At 59.6% G+C, this 16,701-nt stretch overlaps 2 protein-coding genes across 3 annotated transcripts; both read left to right on the forward strand.

Annotated features, from left to right (window-relative positions):
* The first annotated feature begins 218 nt into the window (after positions 1-218).
* VSIG8 (V-set and immunoglobulin domain containing 8) lies at positions 219-11,333 on the forward strand. 2 transcript variants are annotated; one of them, XM_085524559.1, is made up of 7 exons: positions 219-401; positions 1,873-2,048; positions 2,703-2,904; positions 4,335-4,499; positions 6,046-6,168; positions 7,129-7,267; positions 9,333-11,333. In XM_085524559.1, the coding sequence occupies exons 1-7, from the start codon at positions 353-355 to the stop codon at positions 9,493-9,495; spliced, it is 1,017 nt and encodes a 338-aa protein (XP_085380685.1). In that variant the 5' UTR covers positions 219-352; the 3' UTR covers positions 9,496-11,333. The 2 variants fall into 2 exon arrangements, with proteins under 2 accessions (XP_085380685.1, XP_085380684.1); XM_085524558.1 differs by having other exon boundaries at positions 4,212-4,499; positions 9,333-9,601.
* A 981-nt stretch (positions 11,334-12,314) lies between these two features.
* On the forward strand, positions 12,315-16,604 carry CFAP126 (cilia and flagella associated protein 126). Its single transcript, XM_085524656.1, has 5 exons — positions 12,315-12,377; positions 12,523-12,585; positions 13,697-13,777; positions 15,155-15,331; positions 16,335-16,604. Exons 1-5 carry the CDS (start codon positions 12,351-12,353, stop codon positions 16,497-16,499), a joined length of 513 nt encoding a protein of 170 aa, XP_085380782.1. The 5' UTR covers positions 12,315-12,350; the 3' UTR covers positions 16,500-16,604.
* The last annotated feature ends 97 nt before the right edge of the window (positions 16,605-16,701 follow it).

Raw genomic sequence — 16,701 nt, forward strand, 5'->3', positions numbered from 1 at the left:
TGGGCACCCCATTGCCCCCATACCCATATTCCAGCCCCTCTCCAATGGGCACCCCATGGCCCCTATGCCCCTATTCCAGCCCCCAGCCCCTCTCCAATGGGATGCAGCCCTACACGGCCCAGCAGCTCTTAATTAGCAGGTAGGGAGTGGAGCAGGGCGGCATCGCTCACGCACAGCTCGGAGCCACTCAGTCATCCCAAAGGCATCCACCCCATAGGGAGGAGCACCCGGACCCAGCATGTAAAAGGGCCGCGCGTGCCGGGTGGTGCTTCGTCTCCTGGGAGCCTTCATCCACCTGCACTCCTCCTCCTCCTCCTCCTCCTCTTCCTCCTCTTCCTCGTCCATCAGCGCGATGGCACGGCACGGCGCCGGGCAGCTCCTGCTGCTGGGGCTCATGCCAGGTAGGTGCCCCCATATGGCACCGAGGATGGATGGGGTTGGGTTGTTGGTTGATCCCAATGGGGGCTCCATCCCAATGGGGGAACTGTGGGTGGGGGTCCAAGAGACAGAGGGGAGGGTGATGGGGGGATGTGGGGTGGGGGGATGTGGGGTGTGGGGTTGGGGTGGGGTGTAGGGTCAGAGTATTGTGGGTTTGTAGGGTCAGAATATTGTGTGTTGTAGGGTTGGGATGGGGTATGGGGTTGGGATGGGTTATAGGGTCAGAATACTGTGGGTTATAGGGTTGGGATGGGGTATGGGGTTGGGATGGGGTATGAGGTCAGAATACTGTGGGTTATAGGGTTGGGATGGGGTATGGGGTTGGGATGAGGTATGGGGTTGGAGTACTATGGGTTATAGGGTTGGGATGGGGTACAGGGTTGGGATGGGGTATGGGGTTGGAGTACTATGGGTTATATGGTTGGGATGGGGTATAGGGTCAGAGTATTGTGGGTTGTAGGGTTGGAGTGCTGTAGGTTGTAGGGATGGGATGGGGTATGGGGTTGGGATGGGTTATAAGGTCAGAATACTGTGGGTTATAGGGTTGGGATGGGGTATGGGGTTGGGATGGGGTATGGGGTTTGAGTACTATGGGTTATAATGTTGGGATGGGGTATAGGGTCAGAGTATTGTGGGTTGTAGGGTTGGAGTGCCATGGGTTGTAGGGTTGGGATGGGGTATAGGGTTGGGATGGGGTATAAGGTAAGAGTACTGTGGGTTGTAGGGTTGGGATGGGGTATAGGGTCAGAATACTGTGGGTTATAGGGTTGGGATGGCTTGTAGGGTTGGAATGGGGTATAGGGTCAGAGTATTGTGGGTTGTAGGGTTGGAGTGCTGTGAGTTGTAGGGTTGGGATGGGGTATAGGGTTGGGATGTGGTATAGGGTACGAGTACTGTGTGTTGTAGGTATGGGGTTTGAGTACTGTGGGTTATAGGGTTGGAGTGCTGTGGGTTATAGGGTTGAGATGGGGTATGGGGTCAGGGTACTGTGGGTTATAGGGTTGGAGTGCTGTGGGTTATAGGGTTGGGATGGGGTATAGGGTCAGAGTACTGTGGGTTATAGGGTAGGAATGGGGTATAGGGTGAGAGTATTATGGGTTATAGGGTTGGAGTGCTATGAGTTATAGGGTTGTGATGGGATGGGGTATAGGGTCAGGGTACTCCGGGTTATAGGGTTGGGATAGGGTGGGTTATGGGGTCAGGGTACTCTGGGTTATAGGTTGGGATAGGGTGGGTTATGGGGTCAGGGTACTCTGGGTTATAGGGTTGGGATAGGGTGGGTTATGGGGTCAGGGTACTCTGGGTTATAGGTTGGGATAGGGTGGGTTATGGGGTCAGGGTACTCTGGGTTATAGGTTGGGATAGGGTGGGTTATGGGGTCAGGCTGCTGTGGGGCACAGGCTGTGGTGCTGACGTGCTGCCCCTCTCCCCCAGCTCTCCTCCTGGCCGTGAGGATCAACAGCAAAGGCCGGGAGGTGCTTTACTTGGCCAAGGGGGACTCGGTGAAGCTGGGCTGTCCCTACGTCCTCGAACCCGAGGACAACGGTCCCCAGGGTGTGGGAATCGAGTGGATCCAGATCACACCTGAGCGCACCGGCCCCGAGAACGTGGTGAGTGGGGGGCACTGGGTGGGGGGTCACTGACATGGACCCATGTAGGGGCATGGAGGAGGGATGGGACAGGAGAAAGGGATGGGATGGGATGGGATGGGATGGGATGGGATGGGATGGGATGGGATGGGATGGGATGGGATGGGATGGGATGGGATGGGATGGGATGGGATGGGTTGGATGGGATGGGATGGGATGGGGATGGGATGGGATGGGATGGATGAGATGGATGAGATGGATGGGATGGATGAGATGGATGGGATGGATGAGATGGGATATGGTGCTGTGGGATGGGATAAGGAAGGATGGCCAAGGAAAGCTGGAGGAGCAAATATGGGGCAGGAGAAAGGGATGAGGAAGGATGGGATGGGATGGATGGGATGGGATGGGATGGGATGGGATGGGATGGGATGGGATGGGATGGGATGGGATGGGATGGGATGGGATGGGATGGGATGGATGGATGGGATGGGATGGGATGGGATAAGGAAGGATGGCCAAGGAGAGATGGCGAAGCAGATATGGGGTAGGACAAAGGGCTGAGGAGGGCTGGAGCAGTAGGGATGCAGGAGGGCAGCAGTGCCATGCGAGGAGCAGGGAATGGAGCCGTCAGCCCCCTCTGCCCACCCTCACCCCCCATTCCACCCCATTCAGTTCCTTTCCTACCACGACCACCACGTCAACTACGGCAGCGGTTCGGGGCTGCAGGACCGTGTGGCCTTTGTGCAGAACGACCCCGGGCAGCACGACGCCTCCATCCGCCTGGCGGACCTGCAGGTCTCTGACACCGGGACCTACCAGTGCCGGGTCAAAAAGAACACCGTGGCCGTGCACGAGGTCATCGTCACCGTGCAAGGTGAGAACACAACCCCATCCCGGTTGGTGGTGGTGCTGACAACGTCCCTTCATGGTAGTGCCAATGTCCACGGTGGTCATGGTGGACATAAGGGTGGTCCTAAGGGTGGTCCTAAGGGTGGCCGTGTGTCCCCCTCGTGGTGGTGGTAGTGTCACAAGTGGTGGCGGTGGCGTTGATGGTGGCCATGTCTACAATGGGAGAGTGGTGGGTCAATGGGGCGCTGTCCGTGGTGGTGGCCATAACCCCATAGGTGATGGTGGTGGCCCCAATGGTGACCATGGCCCTACTGGTGTCAGTGTCCCTAATGGTGGTGGCCATAACCCCATAGGTGATGGTGGTGTCCCCAATGGTGACCACGACCCTACTGGTGTCAGTGTCCCTAATGGTGGTGGCCATAACCCCATAGGTGATGGTGGTGGCCCCATTGGTCACCATGACCCTACTGGTGTCAGTGTCCCTAGTGGTGATGGTGGTAACCATGTCCATGGTGGTGGTGACCATGACCCTGGTGGTGATGGTGGCCCCATTGGTGACCATGGCCCCATTGATGATGGTGGCCCCATTGGTGACCATGATCCTACTGGTGACATGGTGGTGGTAACCATGTCCCTAATGGTGATGGTGTCCCCAGTGGTGGTGATGGTGCCCCATATGGTGACCACAACCCCATTGGTGACCATGACCCTACTGGTGACATGGTGGTAGTGACCATGACCCTAATGGTGGTGTCCATAACCCCGGTGATGGTGGTGGCCCTATTGGTAACCATGACCCTACTGGTGTCAATGTCCACAGTGGTGACAATGTCCCTGGTGGTGATGGTGGGAACCATATTCATGGTGGTGGTGACAGTGTTCCTCATGGTGGCCATAATCCCAATGATGATGGTGGCCCCATTGGTGACCATGGCCCTACTAGTGACATGGTGGTGGTGGCCATGTCCCTAATGGTGATGGTGTCCCCAGTGGTGGTGATGGTGCCCCATATGGTGACCACAACCCCATTGGTGACCATGACCCTACTGGTGACATGGTGGTGGTGACCATGTCCCTAATGATGGTGACCATGACCCCAGTGTTGATGGTGACCCAATGGTGACCATGTCCCTAATGGTGATAGTGCCCCATATGGTGCCCATGTCCCTAATGGTGATGGTGCCCCATATGGTGCCCATGTCCCTAATGGTGATAGTGCCCCATATGGTGCCCATGTCCCTAATGGTGATAGTGCCCCATATGGTGCCCATGTCCCTAATGGTGATAGTGCCCCATATGGTGACCATGTCCCTGGTGGTGCTGGTGCCACAGGTGACGACGCTGCCCCCGCTAATGCCCACGTCCCCTGTGATGACGGCCTCCCCGGTGGTGTCGGTGTCCCCGGTGGTGCCCATTCCCCTGGTGCTGGTGGTGACGCTGCCCCTCGCCCCGCAGAGAAGCCGGCGACCCCACAGTGCTGGACCGAAGGGGATCAGGTGCAGGGAGGCAGCGTCCTGCTGCGCTGCTACAGCCGAGGAGGGGCCGCACCGCTGGCTTATCAATGGGCCAAGCTGGCAGATGGGTACGGAGGAGGACGGCTGCCCCATGGGACCATCCAAGGTGGGCAATGGGGGGGACAGGGGTTGGGGGGGGTGTGGGGCTCGTGTCTATGTGCAGCCATGTTCAGCCCTTGTCGTGTCCATGGGTGCCCAGCAGTGCCCCCATCTGGGTGTCCCCATGTCTGTGTGTCCCCATGTCTGTGTGTCCCTATGTCCCCATGTATGTCCCCATGTCCCCATGTCCTATGTCCCATATCCCTGCACTCTATACCCCTGTGTCCCCATATCCATGTCCCCATGTCCCCATGTCCTTGCACGCCCCATGTATGTCCCCATGTACGTCCCCACGTCCCCACACCCATATCCCTGTGTCCCCATATCCCCCCACTCTATATTCCCATATCCCCATGTCCCTGTACCCCGTGTCCTCATATCCCTATGTCTCTGCACTCCATGACCCCATATATGTCCCTACATCCCCACAACCCTATCCCCACATCCCATGTCCCATATCCCTACACTCTCAGCCCCCATATCCCCATATCATGACCCCATACCCCCATCTTATGACCCCATATCCCCATATCATGTCCCCATATCCCCATATTATGCCCCCATATCCCCATATCCCCATATTATGCCCCCATATCCCCATATCACGCCCCCATATCCCCATATCATGCCCCCATATCCCCATATCATGCCCCCATATCCCTATATCATGTCTCCCATATCCCCATATTATGACCCCATACCCCCTTATCATGCCACATATCCCCATATTATGACCCCATACCCCTGTATCATGCCCCATATCCCCCATATTATGACCCTATTTATGTCCCCACATCCCCACACCCCTGTCCCCACATCCCATGTCCCATATCCCTGCACTCTCTGCCCCCATATCCCCATATCATGTCCCCATATCCCCATATTATGACCCCATATCCCCATATTATGACCCCATATCCCCATATCATGCCCCCATATCCCCATATCATGCCCCCATATCCCCATATCATGTCCCCCATATCCCCATATTATGACCCCATATCCCCATATCATGCCCCCATACCCCCTTATCATGACCCATATCCCCATATTATGACCCCATATCCCCATATTATGACCCCATACCCCCATATTATGACCCCACATCCCCATATTATGACCCCATATCCCCCATATTATGACCCCATACCCCCATATCATGTCCCCATATTATGACCCCATATCCCCATATCATGCCCCTATACCCCCATATTATGACCCCATATCCCCATATCATGCCCCATATCCCCATATCATGTCCCCATGCCCCATATCATGTCCCCATGCCCCATATCATGCCCCCATATCCCCATATTATGACCCCATATCCCCATATTATGCCCCCATACCCCCATACCATGCCCCATATCCCCATCTTATGACCCCATATCCCCATATTATGACCCCATACCCCCATACCATGCCCCATACCCCCATATTATGACCCCATATCTCCATATCATGCCCCATATCCACATACCATGCCCCATATCCCCATCTTATGACCCCATATATCCCTCCATATCCCCCACTGACCCCTCCACCCCCTCTAGGCCGTGCTCCAGGTGACCTCCTGATCCGCAGCGTGTCGGAGGCCCACGCCGGGGTCTATCAGTGTCGCGTCAGCAACCGCGTGGGATACGCCACCTGCCAGATCACACTCAGCCCCTCGCAGAGTGAGTGGCACCAATGGGGGCTGGGGGGGCTGGGGGTCCCCATAGGGAGACACCAAAGGGGGTCAGGGGTCCCCTATAGGGAGGTGGTGTCACCAATGGGGTTATGGAGGGCTGGGGGGTCCCCATAGGGAGGTGGTGACACCAAAGGGGGTCAGGGGTCCCCTATAGGGAGACACCAAAGGGGGTCAGGGGGGGTTGGAGGGTCCCCTATAGGGAGTTGGTGACACCAAAGGGGGTCTGGGGGGGTTGGGGGTCCCCTATAGGGGGAGGTGGTGACACCAATGGGGTCAGGGGGTTCCCCAATAGGGAGGTGATACCACCAATGGGATCAGGGGGGGTCCCCTATAGGAAGGTGATGATGTCAGGCTCTGTTTGTGTCCCTATAGGAGGTGGCCATCAGGGGGGGTTGTGGGGTCCCCCATAGGGAGGTGGTGTCACCAATGGGGTCAGGGGGGGTTGTGGGTCCCCTATAGGGGGTGTTGATGCTGATGGGCTTTTTGTGCCCTATAGGAGGTGGCCATCAGGGGTGTTGTGGGTCCCCTATAGGGAGGTGGTGACACCAATCGGGGTCAGGGGTCCCCTATAGGGAGACACCAAAGGGGGTCAGGGGGGGTTGGGGGTCCCCTATAGGGGGAGGTGGTGACACCAATGGGGATCAGGGGGGGTCCCCTATAGGAAGGTGATGATGTCAGGCTCTGTTTGTGTCCCTATAGGAGGTGGCCATCAGGGGGGGTTGTGGGGTCCCCCATAGGGAGGTGGTGTCACCAATGGGGTCAGGGGGGGTTGTGGGTCCCCTATAGGGGGTGTTGATGCTGACGGGCTCTTTGTGCCCTATAGGACGTGGCCACCAGGGGGGCTGGGGGGTCCCCTATAGGGAGATGGCGTCACCAAAGGGGTCAGGGGGGTTTGGGGTTCCCCTATAGGGGGTGTTGATGCTGACGGGCTCTTTGTGCCCTATAGGGGGTGGTCGCCAGGCTGGTGTGATCGTGGGCTCCGTGCTGGGCTCCCTGTTGCTGCTCAGTCTCCTGGGGCTGCTCATCGGGGCGCTGATGTGCCGCTACCGCAGGAAGGAGTGTCAGAGGACATGCAGCGAGTGCAGGTGAGGGGCAGCAGGGGGATATGGGGGGATATGGGGATGTATAGGGGATATATGGGGTGTATGTGGATGTATTGGGGATGTATGGGGGTATATGGGGGTGTATTGGGGATATATGGGGGTGTATGTGGATGTATTGGGGATATATGGGGATGTATGGAGGTATATGGAGATGTATGAGGATGTATGGGGGTGTATGGGGATGTATTGGGGTTTTATGGGGGTGTATGAGGATATATGGGGGTATATGGGGGTGTATTGGGGATATATGGGGGTGTATGTGGATGTATTGGGGCTGTATGGGGGTATTTGGGGGTGTATGGAAGTATATGGGGATGTATGGGGATGTATGGGGTGTATGTGGGGATATGAGCGGGAGATGGGGATGTGGGGTGTGGATATGGGGGTGTATGGGGCGTACTGGGGCTGTATGGGGGTATATGGGGATGTATGGAGGTATATGGGGATGTATTGGGGATATATGGGGATGTATGGGGATGTATGGAGGTATATGGGGATGTATGGGGATATATGGGGTGTATGTGGGGATGTGAGTGGGAGATGGGGATGTGGGGTGTGGATATGGGGGTGTATTGGGGTATATGGGGGTGTATGTGGATGTATTGGGGATGTATGGGGGTATATGGGGGTGTATTGGGGATATATGGGGGTGTATGGGGATGTATGGAGGTATATGGGGGTGTATAGGGGATATATGGGGGTGTATGTGGGGATGTGAGTGGGAGATGGGGATGTGGGGTGTGGATATGGGGGTGTATTGGGGTATATGGGGGTGTATGTGGATGTATTGGGGATGTATGGGGGTATATGGGGGTGTATTGGGGATATATGGGGGTGTATGGGGATGTATGGAGGTATATGGGGGTGTATAGGGGATATATGGGGGTGTATGTGGGGATGTGAGTGGGAGATGGGGATGTGGGGTGTGGATATGGGGGGGTATTGTGGCTGTATGGGGGCGTATGTGGATGTATTGGGGATGTATGGAGGTATATGGGGGTGTATTGGGGATACGTGGGGATGTATGGGGTGTATGTGGGGATGTGAGTGGGAGATGGGGATGTGAGGTGTGGATATGGGGGTGTATTGGGGGTATATGGGGGTGTATGTGGATGTATTGGGGGTGTATGGGGGTGTATGGGGATGTACAGGGGTGTATGAGGGATGTATTGGGGATGTATGGGGTGGTATGGGGGATATATAGGGTTGTATGGGGATATATGGGGGATGTAAGGGGATGTATGGGGATGTATTGGGGGAGTATGGGGGTATATGGGGATGTATGGGGGTGTATAGGGATGTATGGGGTTGTATAGGGATGTATGGGGATGTATGGGGATATATGGGTTTGTATAGGGATGTATGGGGATGTATGGGGATATATGGGGATGTATGAGGAATATATGGGGATGTATGGGGATATATGGGATATATGGGGGTGTATAGGGATGTATGGGGATGTATGAGGGATATATGGGGGTGTATAGGGATGTATGGGGATGTATGAGGGATATATGGGGGTGTATGGGGATATATGGGGATGTATGGGGATGTATGAGGGATGTATGGGGATGTATGGGGATATATGGGGCTGTATAGGGATATATGGGGATGTATGAGGGATATATGGGGTTGTATAGGGATGTATGGGGATGTATGGGGATATATGGGAGTGTATAGGGATATATGGGGTTGTATAGGGATATATGGGGCTGTATAGGGATATATGGGGTTGTATAGGGATGTATAGGGATGTATGGGGATATATGGGGTTGTATAGGGATGTATGGGGATGTATGGGGATGTATGGGGGTGTATAGGGATGTATAGGGATGTATAGGGATGTATGGGGATATATGGGTTTGTATAGGGATATATGGGGATGTATGGGGATATATGGGTTTGTATAGGGATGTATGGGGATGTATGAGGTCTATACACCACCGAGGGGTCCAACCAGTCTCCGATGGCCCCTATGGCGCCCCCCCACGTCCCCGTGTCCCCCCTTGTTCTGACGTCTGTCCCCGCCCGTTCCGTGTCTGGGCAGCGCTGGGGGCACCATGACCCGGACCTGCAACGTCTGCTCCCACCCCTACTCCCCCCACGGCATCAGTTACATGCAGTGTCAGCACGGGGACGGCGACGAGCGGGCGGCAGCGCTGCTCTGCAACGAGGGCATCCGGCACCAGGTGGCGTGTCCTGCCCTGTGACCCCCCCCCAAATACACACACAGCCCACAGTGGGGGTCCCAGCCCCACAGCGGGACCCCCAGCCCCATATCGGACCCCCCAGCCCCACACCAGGCTCCCTATTGAGGGTCCCAACCCCACATCAGGCTCCCCAGCCCCACACCTGGTTCCCTATTGAGGGTCCCATCCCCACATAGGGGTCCCCAGCCCCACACCTGGCTCTCTATTGAGGGGTCCCAGCCCCACAGCGGACCCCCAGCCCCACATAGGGGTCCCCAGCCCCACATTTGGCTCCCCACTGGGGGTCCCAGCCCCACACCTGGTTCCCTATTGAGGGTCCCAGCCCCACATCGGACCCCCTAGCCCCACATCTGGTTCCCTACTGGGGGTCCCAGCCCCACAGCGGACCCCCAGCCCCACAGCGGGACCCCCAGCCCCACATAGGGGTCCCCAGCCCCACATTTGGCTCCCTATTGAGGGTCCCAGCCCCACATCAGGCTCCCCAGCCCCACATCTGGCTCCCTACTGGGGGTCCCAGCCCCACACCTGGCTCCCTATTGAGGGTCCCAGCCCCACATCAGGCTCCCCAGCCCCACATCGGGGTCCCCAGCCCCACATTTGGCTCCCTACTGGGGGTCCCATCCCCACATCAGGCTCCCCAGCCCCACATCGGGGTCCCCAGCCCCACATTTGGCTCCCTATTGAGGGTCCCAACCTCACATCAGGCTCCCCAGCCCCACACCTGGCTCCCTATTGAGGGTCCCAGCCCCACATCAGGCTCCCCACCCCCACATCTGGCTCCCTATTGAGGGGTCTCAGCCCCACATCGGGTCCCCCAGCCCTACACCAGGCTCCCTATTGAGGAGTCCCAGCCCCACATCAGGCTCCTCAGCCCCACATCGGGTCCCCCAGCCCCACATAGGGGTCCCCAGCCCCACATTTGGCTCCCCACTGGGGGTCCCAGCCCCACACCTGGTTCCCTATTGAGGGTCCCATCCCCACATCGGACCCCCTAGCCCCACATCTGGCTCCCTATTGAGGGGTCCCAGCCCCACATCAGGCTCCCCAGCCCCACATCGGGGTCCCCAGCCCCACATTTGGCTCCCTATTGAGGGGTCTCAGCCCCACATCAGGCTCCCCAGCCCCATTTCTGGCTCCCTATTGAGGGTCCCATCCCCACATCGGACACCCCAGCCCCAAACCTGGCTCCCTATTGGGGGTCCCAGCCCCACATCAAGCTCCCCAGCCCCACATCTGGCTCTCTACTGAGGGGTCTCAGCCCCACATCGGGTCCCCCAGCCCCACATAGGGGTCCCCAGCCCCACATTTGGCTCCCTATTGGGGGTCTCAACCCCGTATCAGGCTCCCCAGCCCCACACCTGGCTCCCTATTGAGGTTCCCAGCCCCACATTGGACACCCTAGCCCCACATCTGGCTCCCTATTGAGAGTCCCAGCCCCACATCGGGTCCCCCAGCCCCACATAGGGGTCCCCAGCCCCACACCAGGCTCCCTATTGAGGGTCCCAGCCCCACACATTGGGGGTTTCACCAATACAAACCTGAAGCCAAGAATTCACTTCAAACCCAACGACGTCGGATTCACCACTTTAAGGGGGGGTTAATTCTTCTTCTTATTGTTATTTTACTTCTTTTTGCTGTTTTTTGGCCGGTTTTGTAGCGTATTTCCAGCATTATTTATTGCTTTCTGATGTTATTGACCCCCCCCCATTAACACGGTGCCCCCCCACCCCCCATTAATGATCGGCTGCAGTTATTTGGTGCTCATTGGGGTCGCTGTCGGCACCGGGAATGGCAAAATAAAAAGGAAAAAAGCAGCGGAAAATAAAGGAATTCAACCCAAAACCAAGAGCTGGTTTCCCATTGAGGGATCCCAAAACGGGCTGAAAATGGGGGGTGGAATTAATTACTATGGGATGACCCCCCCCACAAACTGATCCTGACCCTAAAGCAACACGCTGCCTCCCCCATAGCCGTCTGTATGGGGCGCTGACCCCCATCCTTAAGCCCCAACCCCAAACCACGACCCCATCACCGACCCCAAACCCCGACCCCAAAACACGACCCCATCACCGACCCCAAACCATGATCCCAAACCCCGACCCTAAACCCCGACCCCATCACCGACCCCAAACCACGACCCCAAACCACGACCCCGAACCACGACCCCATATTACAACCCCAAACCCCGACCCCAAACCACGATCCCATCACCGACCCCAAAACACGACCCCAAACCACGACCCCGAACCCCGACCCCGAACCCCGACCCCAAACCACGACCCCAAACCACTACCCCAAACTCCGACCCCAAACTCCGACCCCAAACCACGACCCCAAACCACGACCTCAAACCCCGACCTCAAACCATGACCCCAAACCACGACCCCAAATCCCGACCCCAAATCCCGACCCCGAACCCCGACCCCGAACCACGACCCCAAACCCCGACCCCAAACCCCGACCCCAAACTCCGACCCCAAACCACGACCCCAAACCCCGACCCCAAACCACGACCCCAAACCACGACCCCAACCAACGACCCCAAACCACGATCCCAAACCATGACCCCAAACCCCAACCCCAAACTCCGACCCCCAACCCCGACCCCCAACATCGACCCCCAACATCGACCCCGAACCACGACCCCAAACCCCGACCCCAAATCTCGACCCCAAACCCCGACCCCGAACCCCGACCCCGAATCACGACTCCAAACCCCGACCCCAAACCCCGACCCCTTTAAGCGGAGCGGCTGCAGTTCCCCCTTTGACCACCAGGGGGCGCTGGGCGGCGTTACGTTGGGGGGGGGGATGGGTTGTGGGGGGGGGCGTTGCTATGATACGTTGGACGCTGTGATGGCGGGGCGATACGGAGCGGGGCAGGTGGGAACCGGACCGGAACCGGGGGGGTTTGGGGGGGGGGGTGGTGGTACCGGGTCCGGAGAACCGGGACTCGTTGGTACCGAACCGGGGGGGGGGGTGGGGGGGTCCATGTGGATCCCCGAACCGCTCCCCCCCCCCCCCGCAGTACGAGGACGCCTTCACCGCCCCTCGCCTGCCCAACTGGAGCGTGGCCCGGCCCTGCCGGCAGGTACCGAGACACACAGCCCCCCCCACAGCCCCCCCCCAAAAACACACGGACACAGCGGGACCCCCCCCCAAACCCACCGCCAGCACCGAGACGCTTTGACACCCCCCCCCCTCACAATCCCCAACGGCTCATCCCCACCTGCACCAATGGACGCCCCCCCCCCTTCCCCCACCCCCATCCCTCCCCTTTCATACCCCCCCCCGCGACCCCCACCCCATCCGATCCCCCTTCCCCCCCCATCCCCACAGCCCCCATCCCACCCCCATCCCCATCTATCTCCCCCCCCTCCATCCCCACAGCCCCCATCCCCTCCCCTCTGTGCCCCCATCCCCATCATCCCACCTCCATCCCATCTATACCCCCCCCCCATCCCCGACCCCAATGGGTCACCCCCACCTGCACCAATGGCCGACCCTCCCCCCATCCGCCTTCATACCCCCCCCGCGACCCCCCCCGACCCCATCGGGTCCCCCCCCCCCCAGACCCCATCCCCCCCCTCTGTGCCCCCATCCCCATCACTCCATCCCCATCCCATCTATACCACCACCCCCCCACCCACTTTGACACCTCCCCCCCCCATCCGCCTTCATAACCCCCCCCCGCGACCCCCACCCCGACCCCATCGGGTCCCCCCCCCCCATCCCCACAGCCCCCATCCCACCCCCATCCCATCTATCTCCCCCCCCTCCATCCCCACAGCCCCCATCCCCCCCCTCTGTGCCCCCATCCCCATAACCCCATCCCCATCCCATCTATACCCCCACCCCCCCACCCACTTTGACACCCCCCCCCCCCCATCCCCGACCCCTGTTGGGTCACCCCCACCTACACCAATGGCCGACACCCCCCCCTTCTTTTCCCCCACCCTCATCCCTCCCCCTTCATGACCCCCACCCCACCCCATCGGGTCCCCCCCCATCCCCACAGCCCCCATCCCACCCCCATCCCATCTATACCCACCCCCCGCCCTCATTCATACCCCCCACCGCCCCCCCCAGCCGCTTTGACCGACCCCCCCGAGACCCCCACCCCACCCCACCCCATCGTGTCCCCCCCATCCCTGCCCCACTCCCCCCTGTGCCCCCCCTCCCATCTATACCCCCCCCCCCAGCGCCCCTCCCCACGGGACGGCTCCACTCAGCCCATCGCCAACGATCGCGGCCACCTGCTGCCCTCAGTGCCGCGCTCCCAGGTGAGAGCAGACCCCCCCATAACCCCCCCATAAACCCCCCCATAAACCCCACCCCAACACTGATCCCCCACGCTCCTATCCCAACACTGACCCCCATCCCAACACTAACCCCCCTGCCATAAACCCCATAAACCCCCATCCCAACCCTGACCCCCCCCATAAACCCCATAAACCCCATCCCAATACCGACCCCCCCCCAATAAACTCCACATCCCAACACTGACCCCCCCCTCTATTAAATGCAGCCCCCCCAACCCCCCATCCCAACACTGACCCCCCCATAAACCCCATCCCAACCCTGTCCCCCCCCTTAAACCCCATCCCAACACTGACTCCATCCCAACACTAACCCCCCCGCCATAAACCCCATAAACCCCCATCCCAACAATGACCCTCCCCCAATAAACCCCATCCCAATACCGACCCCCCCCATAAACTCCACATCCCAACACTGACCCCCCATAAACCCCATAAACCCTATCCCTACACTGACTCCCCCCCAAACCCCATCCCAAGGACCCCCATCCCTATACTGACTCCCCCCATAAACCCCATCCCAACACTGACCCCCCTATAAATCCCCCTATAAACCCCATCCCAACACTGACCCCCCCATAAACCCCATAAACCCCATCCCAACACTGACCCCCCCCATTAACCTCATAAACCCCATCCCAACAATGACTCCCCCCTAAACCCCTATCCCAATAGTGACTCCCCCCTCTATTAAACGCAGCCCAATCCCCATCCCAACACTGACCCCCATCCCAATGCTGACCCCCCCCCATAAACCCCATCCCAACACTGACCCCCTCTATTAAACGCAGCCCCCCCAACCCCCCATCCCAACACTGACCCCCCTATAAGCCCCATAAACCCCCACCCCAACACTGACCCCCATCCCAACACTGATCCCCCCCTATCCAACCCCCATCCCAACACTGACCCCCCATAAACCCCATAAACCCCAATCCCAACCCTGTCCCCCCCCTTAAACCCCATCCCAACACTGACCCCCCCCATAAACCCCCCTATAAACCCCATCCCAACACTGACCCCCCCCTCTATTAAATGCAGCCCCCCCAACCCCCCATCCCAACACTGACCCCCCCCATAAACCCCATAAACCGCATCCCAGCACTGACCCCCCCCTCTATTAAACGCAGCCCCCCCCAAACCCCCCATCTCAACACTGACCCTCCCAACCCCCACGCCAACACTGACCCACCCCCATAAACCCCCACCCCAACACTGACCCCTCCATAAACCCCATAAACCCCATAAACCCCCATCCCAGCACTGACTCCCCCCATAAACCCCATCCCAACCCTGACCCCCATCCCAGCCCTGACCCCCCCTCTATTCCCCCCCCCCCAGCTGTCCCCCTGGGGCACGTTCCTCGGCACATGGGAGATGCCGCCCCGGATCCCCCCGCCCCATTTATCCCTCACGGCTCGTTCCGCCGCCGCGGCCGCTCGGCTCCACGACTGGATCCGAAACTCCTCGGCACTGACCGAGGCGTGTAACGGGATCCGGGTCCGCATCACCGGGAAGGTGGGTCCCAATGGGTCGGAACCGGGCACCGTGTTCCCCACCCCCCCCCCCTCCTCCCATTGGGGGGGTCCCCAAATCCCCCCCTTTCCATCCTCCCACCAGCAGGGGGCGCTCACAGCCCCCAGTGCTTAGAGCCATGTTGGACACAGAGCTGATCCCAAGACCCCCCCCCATCTCCCCACACCCCCCATATCCCACCCCACCCCCCCATAACCCCCCGTATCCCCCCCACCTCCCCATCCCCCCCATCTCCCCACGCCCCCAACGTTCCCCATCCTCATCTCCCCCCCCACCTCCCACCCCCCCACCACCTCTCCCCATCTCCCCAGCTCCCCATATCCCCCCCATACCCCCCCCACCTCCCCATCCCCCCATCTCCCCACCCCCCCCACCTCCCCCCATCTCCGCACCCCCCCCATATCCTACCCCCCACCTCCCCACCCACCCATATCCCCCCCACCTCCCCATCCCCCCCACCTCTCCCCATCTCATCTCCACCCCCCACCTCCCCACCCCCCCATATCCCCCACCACCACCCCACCCCTCCATATCCCCCTATCTCCCCATCCCCCCATATCCCACCCCACCACCCCATCTCCCCCCCACCACCCCATCCCCCCCATCTCCCCACGCCCCCAACCTCCCCCATCCTCATCTCTCCCCCCCACCTCCCCACCCCCCCATATCCCCCCCATAAAACCCCCACCCCCCATATCCCCCCCCACCTCCCCATCCCCCCATCTCCCCCCTTCCCCCCTTCTCATCTCCCCCCACCACCTCCCCCCATCTCCCCACCCCCCATATCCTACCACCCACCTCCCCACCCCCCATCTCCCCCCCCACTCCCCCATATCCCCCCCCACCTCCCCACCCTCCCATATCCCCCCCCATATCCCCCCCACCCCCCCATATCCCACCTCACCCCCCCACCCCCCCATATGCCCCCCCATCTCCCCCCCCCCCCCCCCCCCCCCCACCTCTGCCTCCATCTCCCCCCTCTCAGCCCCAGCAGAGCTGTGGGACCCCCCCATCTGGCACCACGGAGCCAATGAAGAGCACTGAGGACGCCCCTGGAGAGCAGCCCCCACCCACAGCAATGGATGGAGACAGCAACGAGGCCAAACCCCCCCCTGAAGGCGACCCCCCCCCATCTGCAGGGCCGGAATAGAGTGAAGCCGAAGCTGAGCTTCCTTAGTGGCTCCTTATGGCTCTAATTCTGCTTATGGGGCCGCAGATCAAAAACAGACCCGAATAAAACCCATTTCAACCTCAATTCTGTTGGCAGCATCCCATAAATGACCCCCCCCCATTATGCCCAGACCCCAAAGGTTGGTGCTTATCCCCCCCCCTGGGGCTAAAGAACAGCAGCA

This window comes from Coturnix japonica, chromosome 27, assembly GCF_054131305.1.
Source record: "Coturnix japonica strain WE chromosome 27, WE-NBRP24, whole genome shotgun sequence".
Classification (NCBI taxonomy): Eukaryota; Metazoa; Chordata; class Aves; order Galliformes; family Phasianidae; genus Coturnix; species Coturnix japonica.

Bases quoted from the DNA above. Each gene is read 5' to 3' on its own strand.
- VSIG8 (XM_085524558.1), top strand. From the start codon at position 353: ATGGCACGGCACGGCGCCGGGCAGCTCCTGCTGCTGGGGCTCATGCCA. The intron at 402-1,872 runs GTAGGTGCCCCC...CCTCTCCCCCAG, and splicing joins GCTGCTGGGGCTCATGCCAG to CTCTCCTCCTGGCCGTGAGG. The intron at 4,500-6,045 runs GTGGGCAATGGG...CACCCCCTCTAG, and splicing joins GCCCCATGGGACCATCCAAG to GCCGTGCTCCAGGTGACCTC.
- CFAP126 (XM_085524656.1), top strand. From the start codon at position 12,351: ATGGCGGGGCGATACGGAGCGGGGCAG. The intron at 12,586-13,696 runs GTACCGAGACAC...CCCCCCCCCCAG, and splicing joins TGGCCCGGCCCTGCCGGCAG to CGCCCCTCCCCACGGGACGG. The intron at 15,332-16,334 runs GTGGGTCCCAAT...CCCCCCTCTCAG, and splicing joins GGGTCCGCATCACCGGGAAG to CCCCAGCAGAGCTGTGGGAC.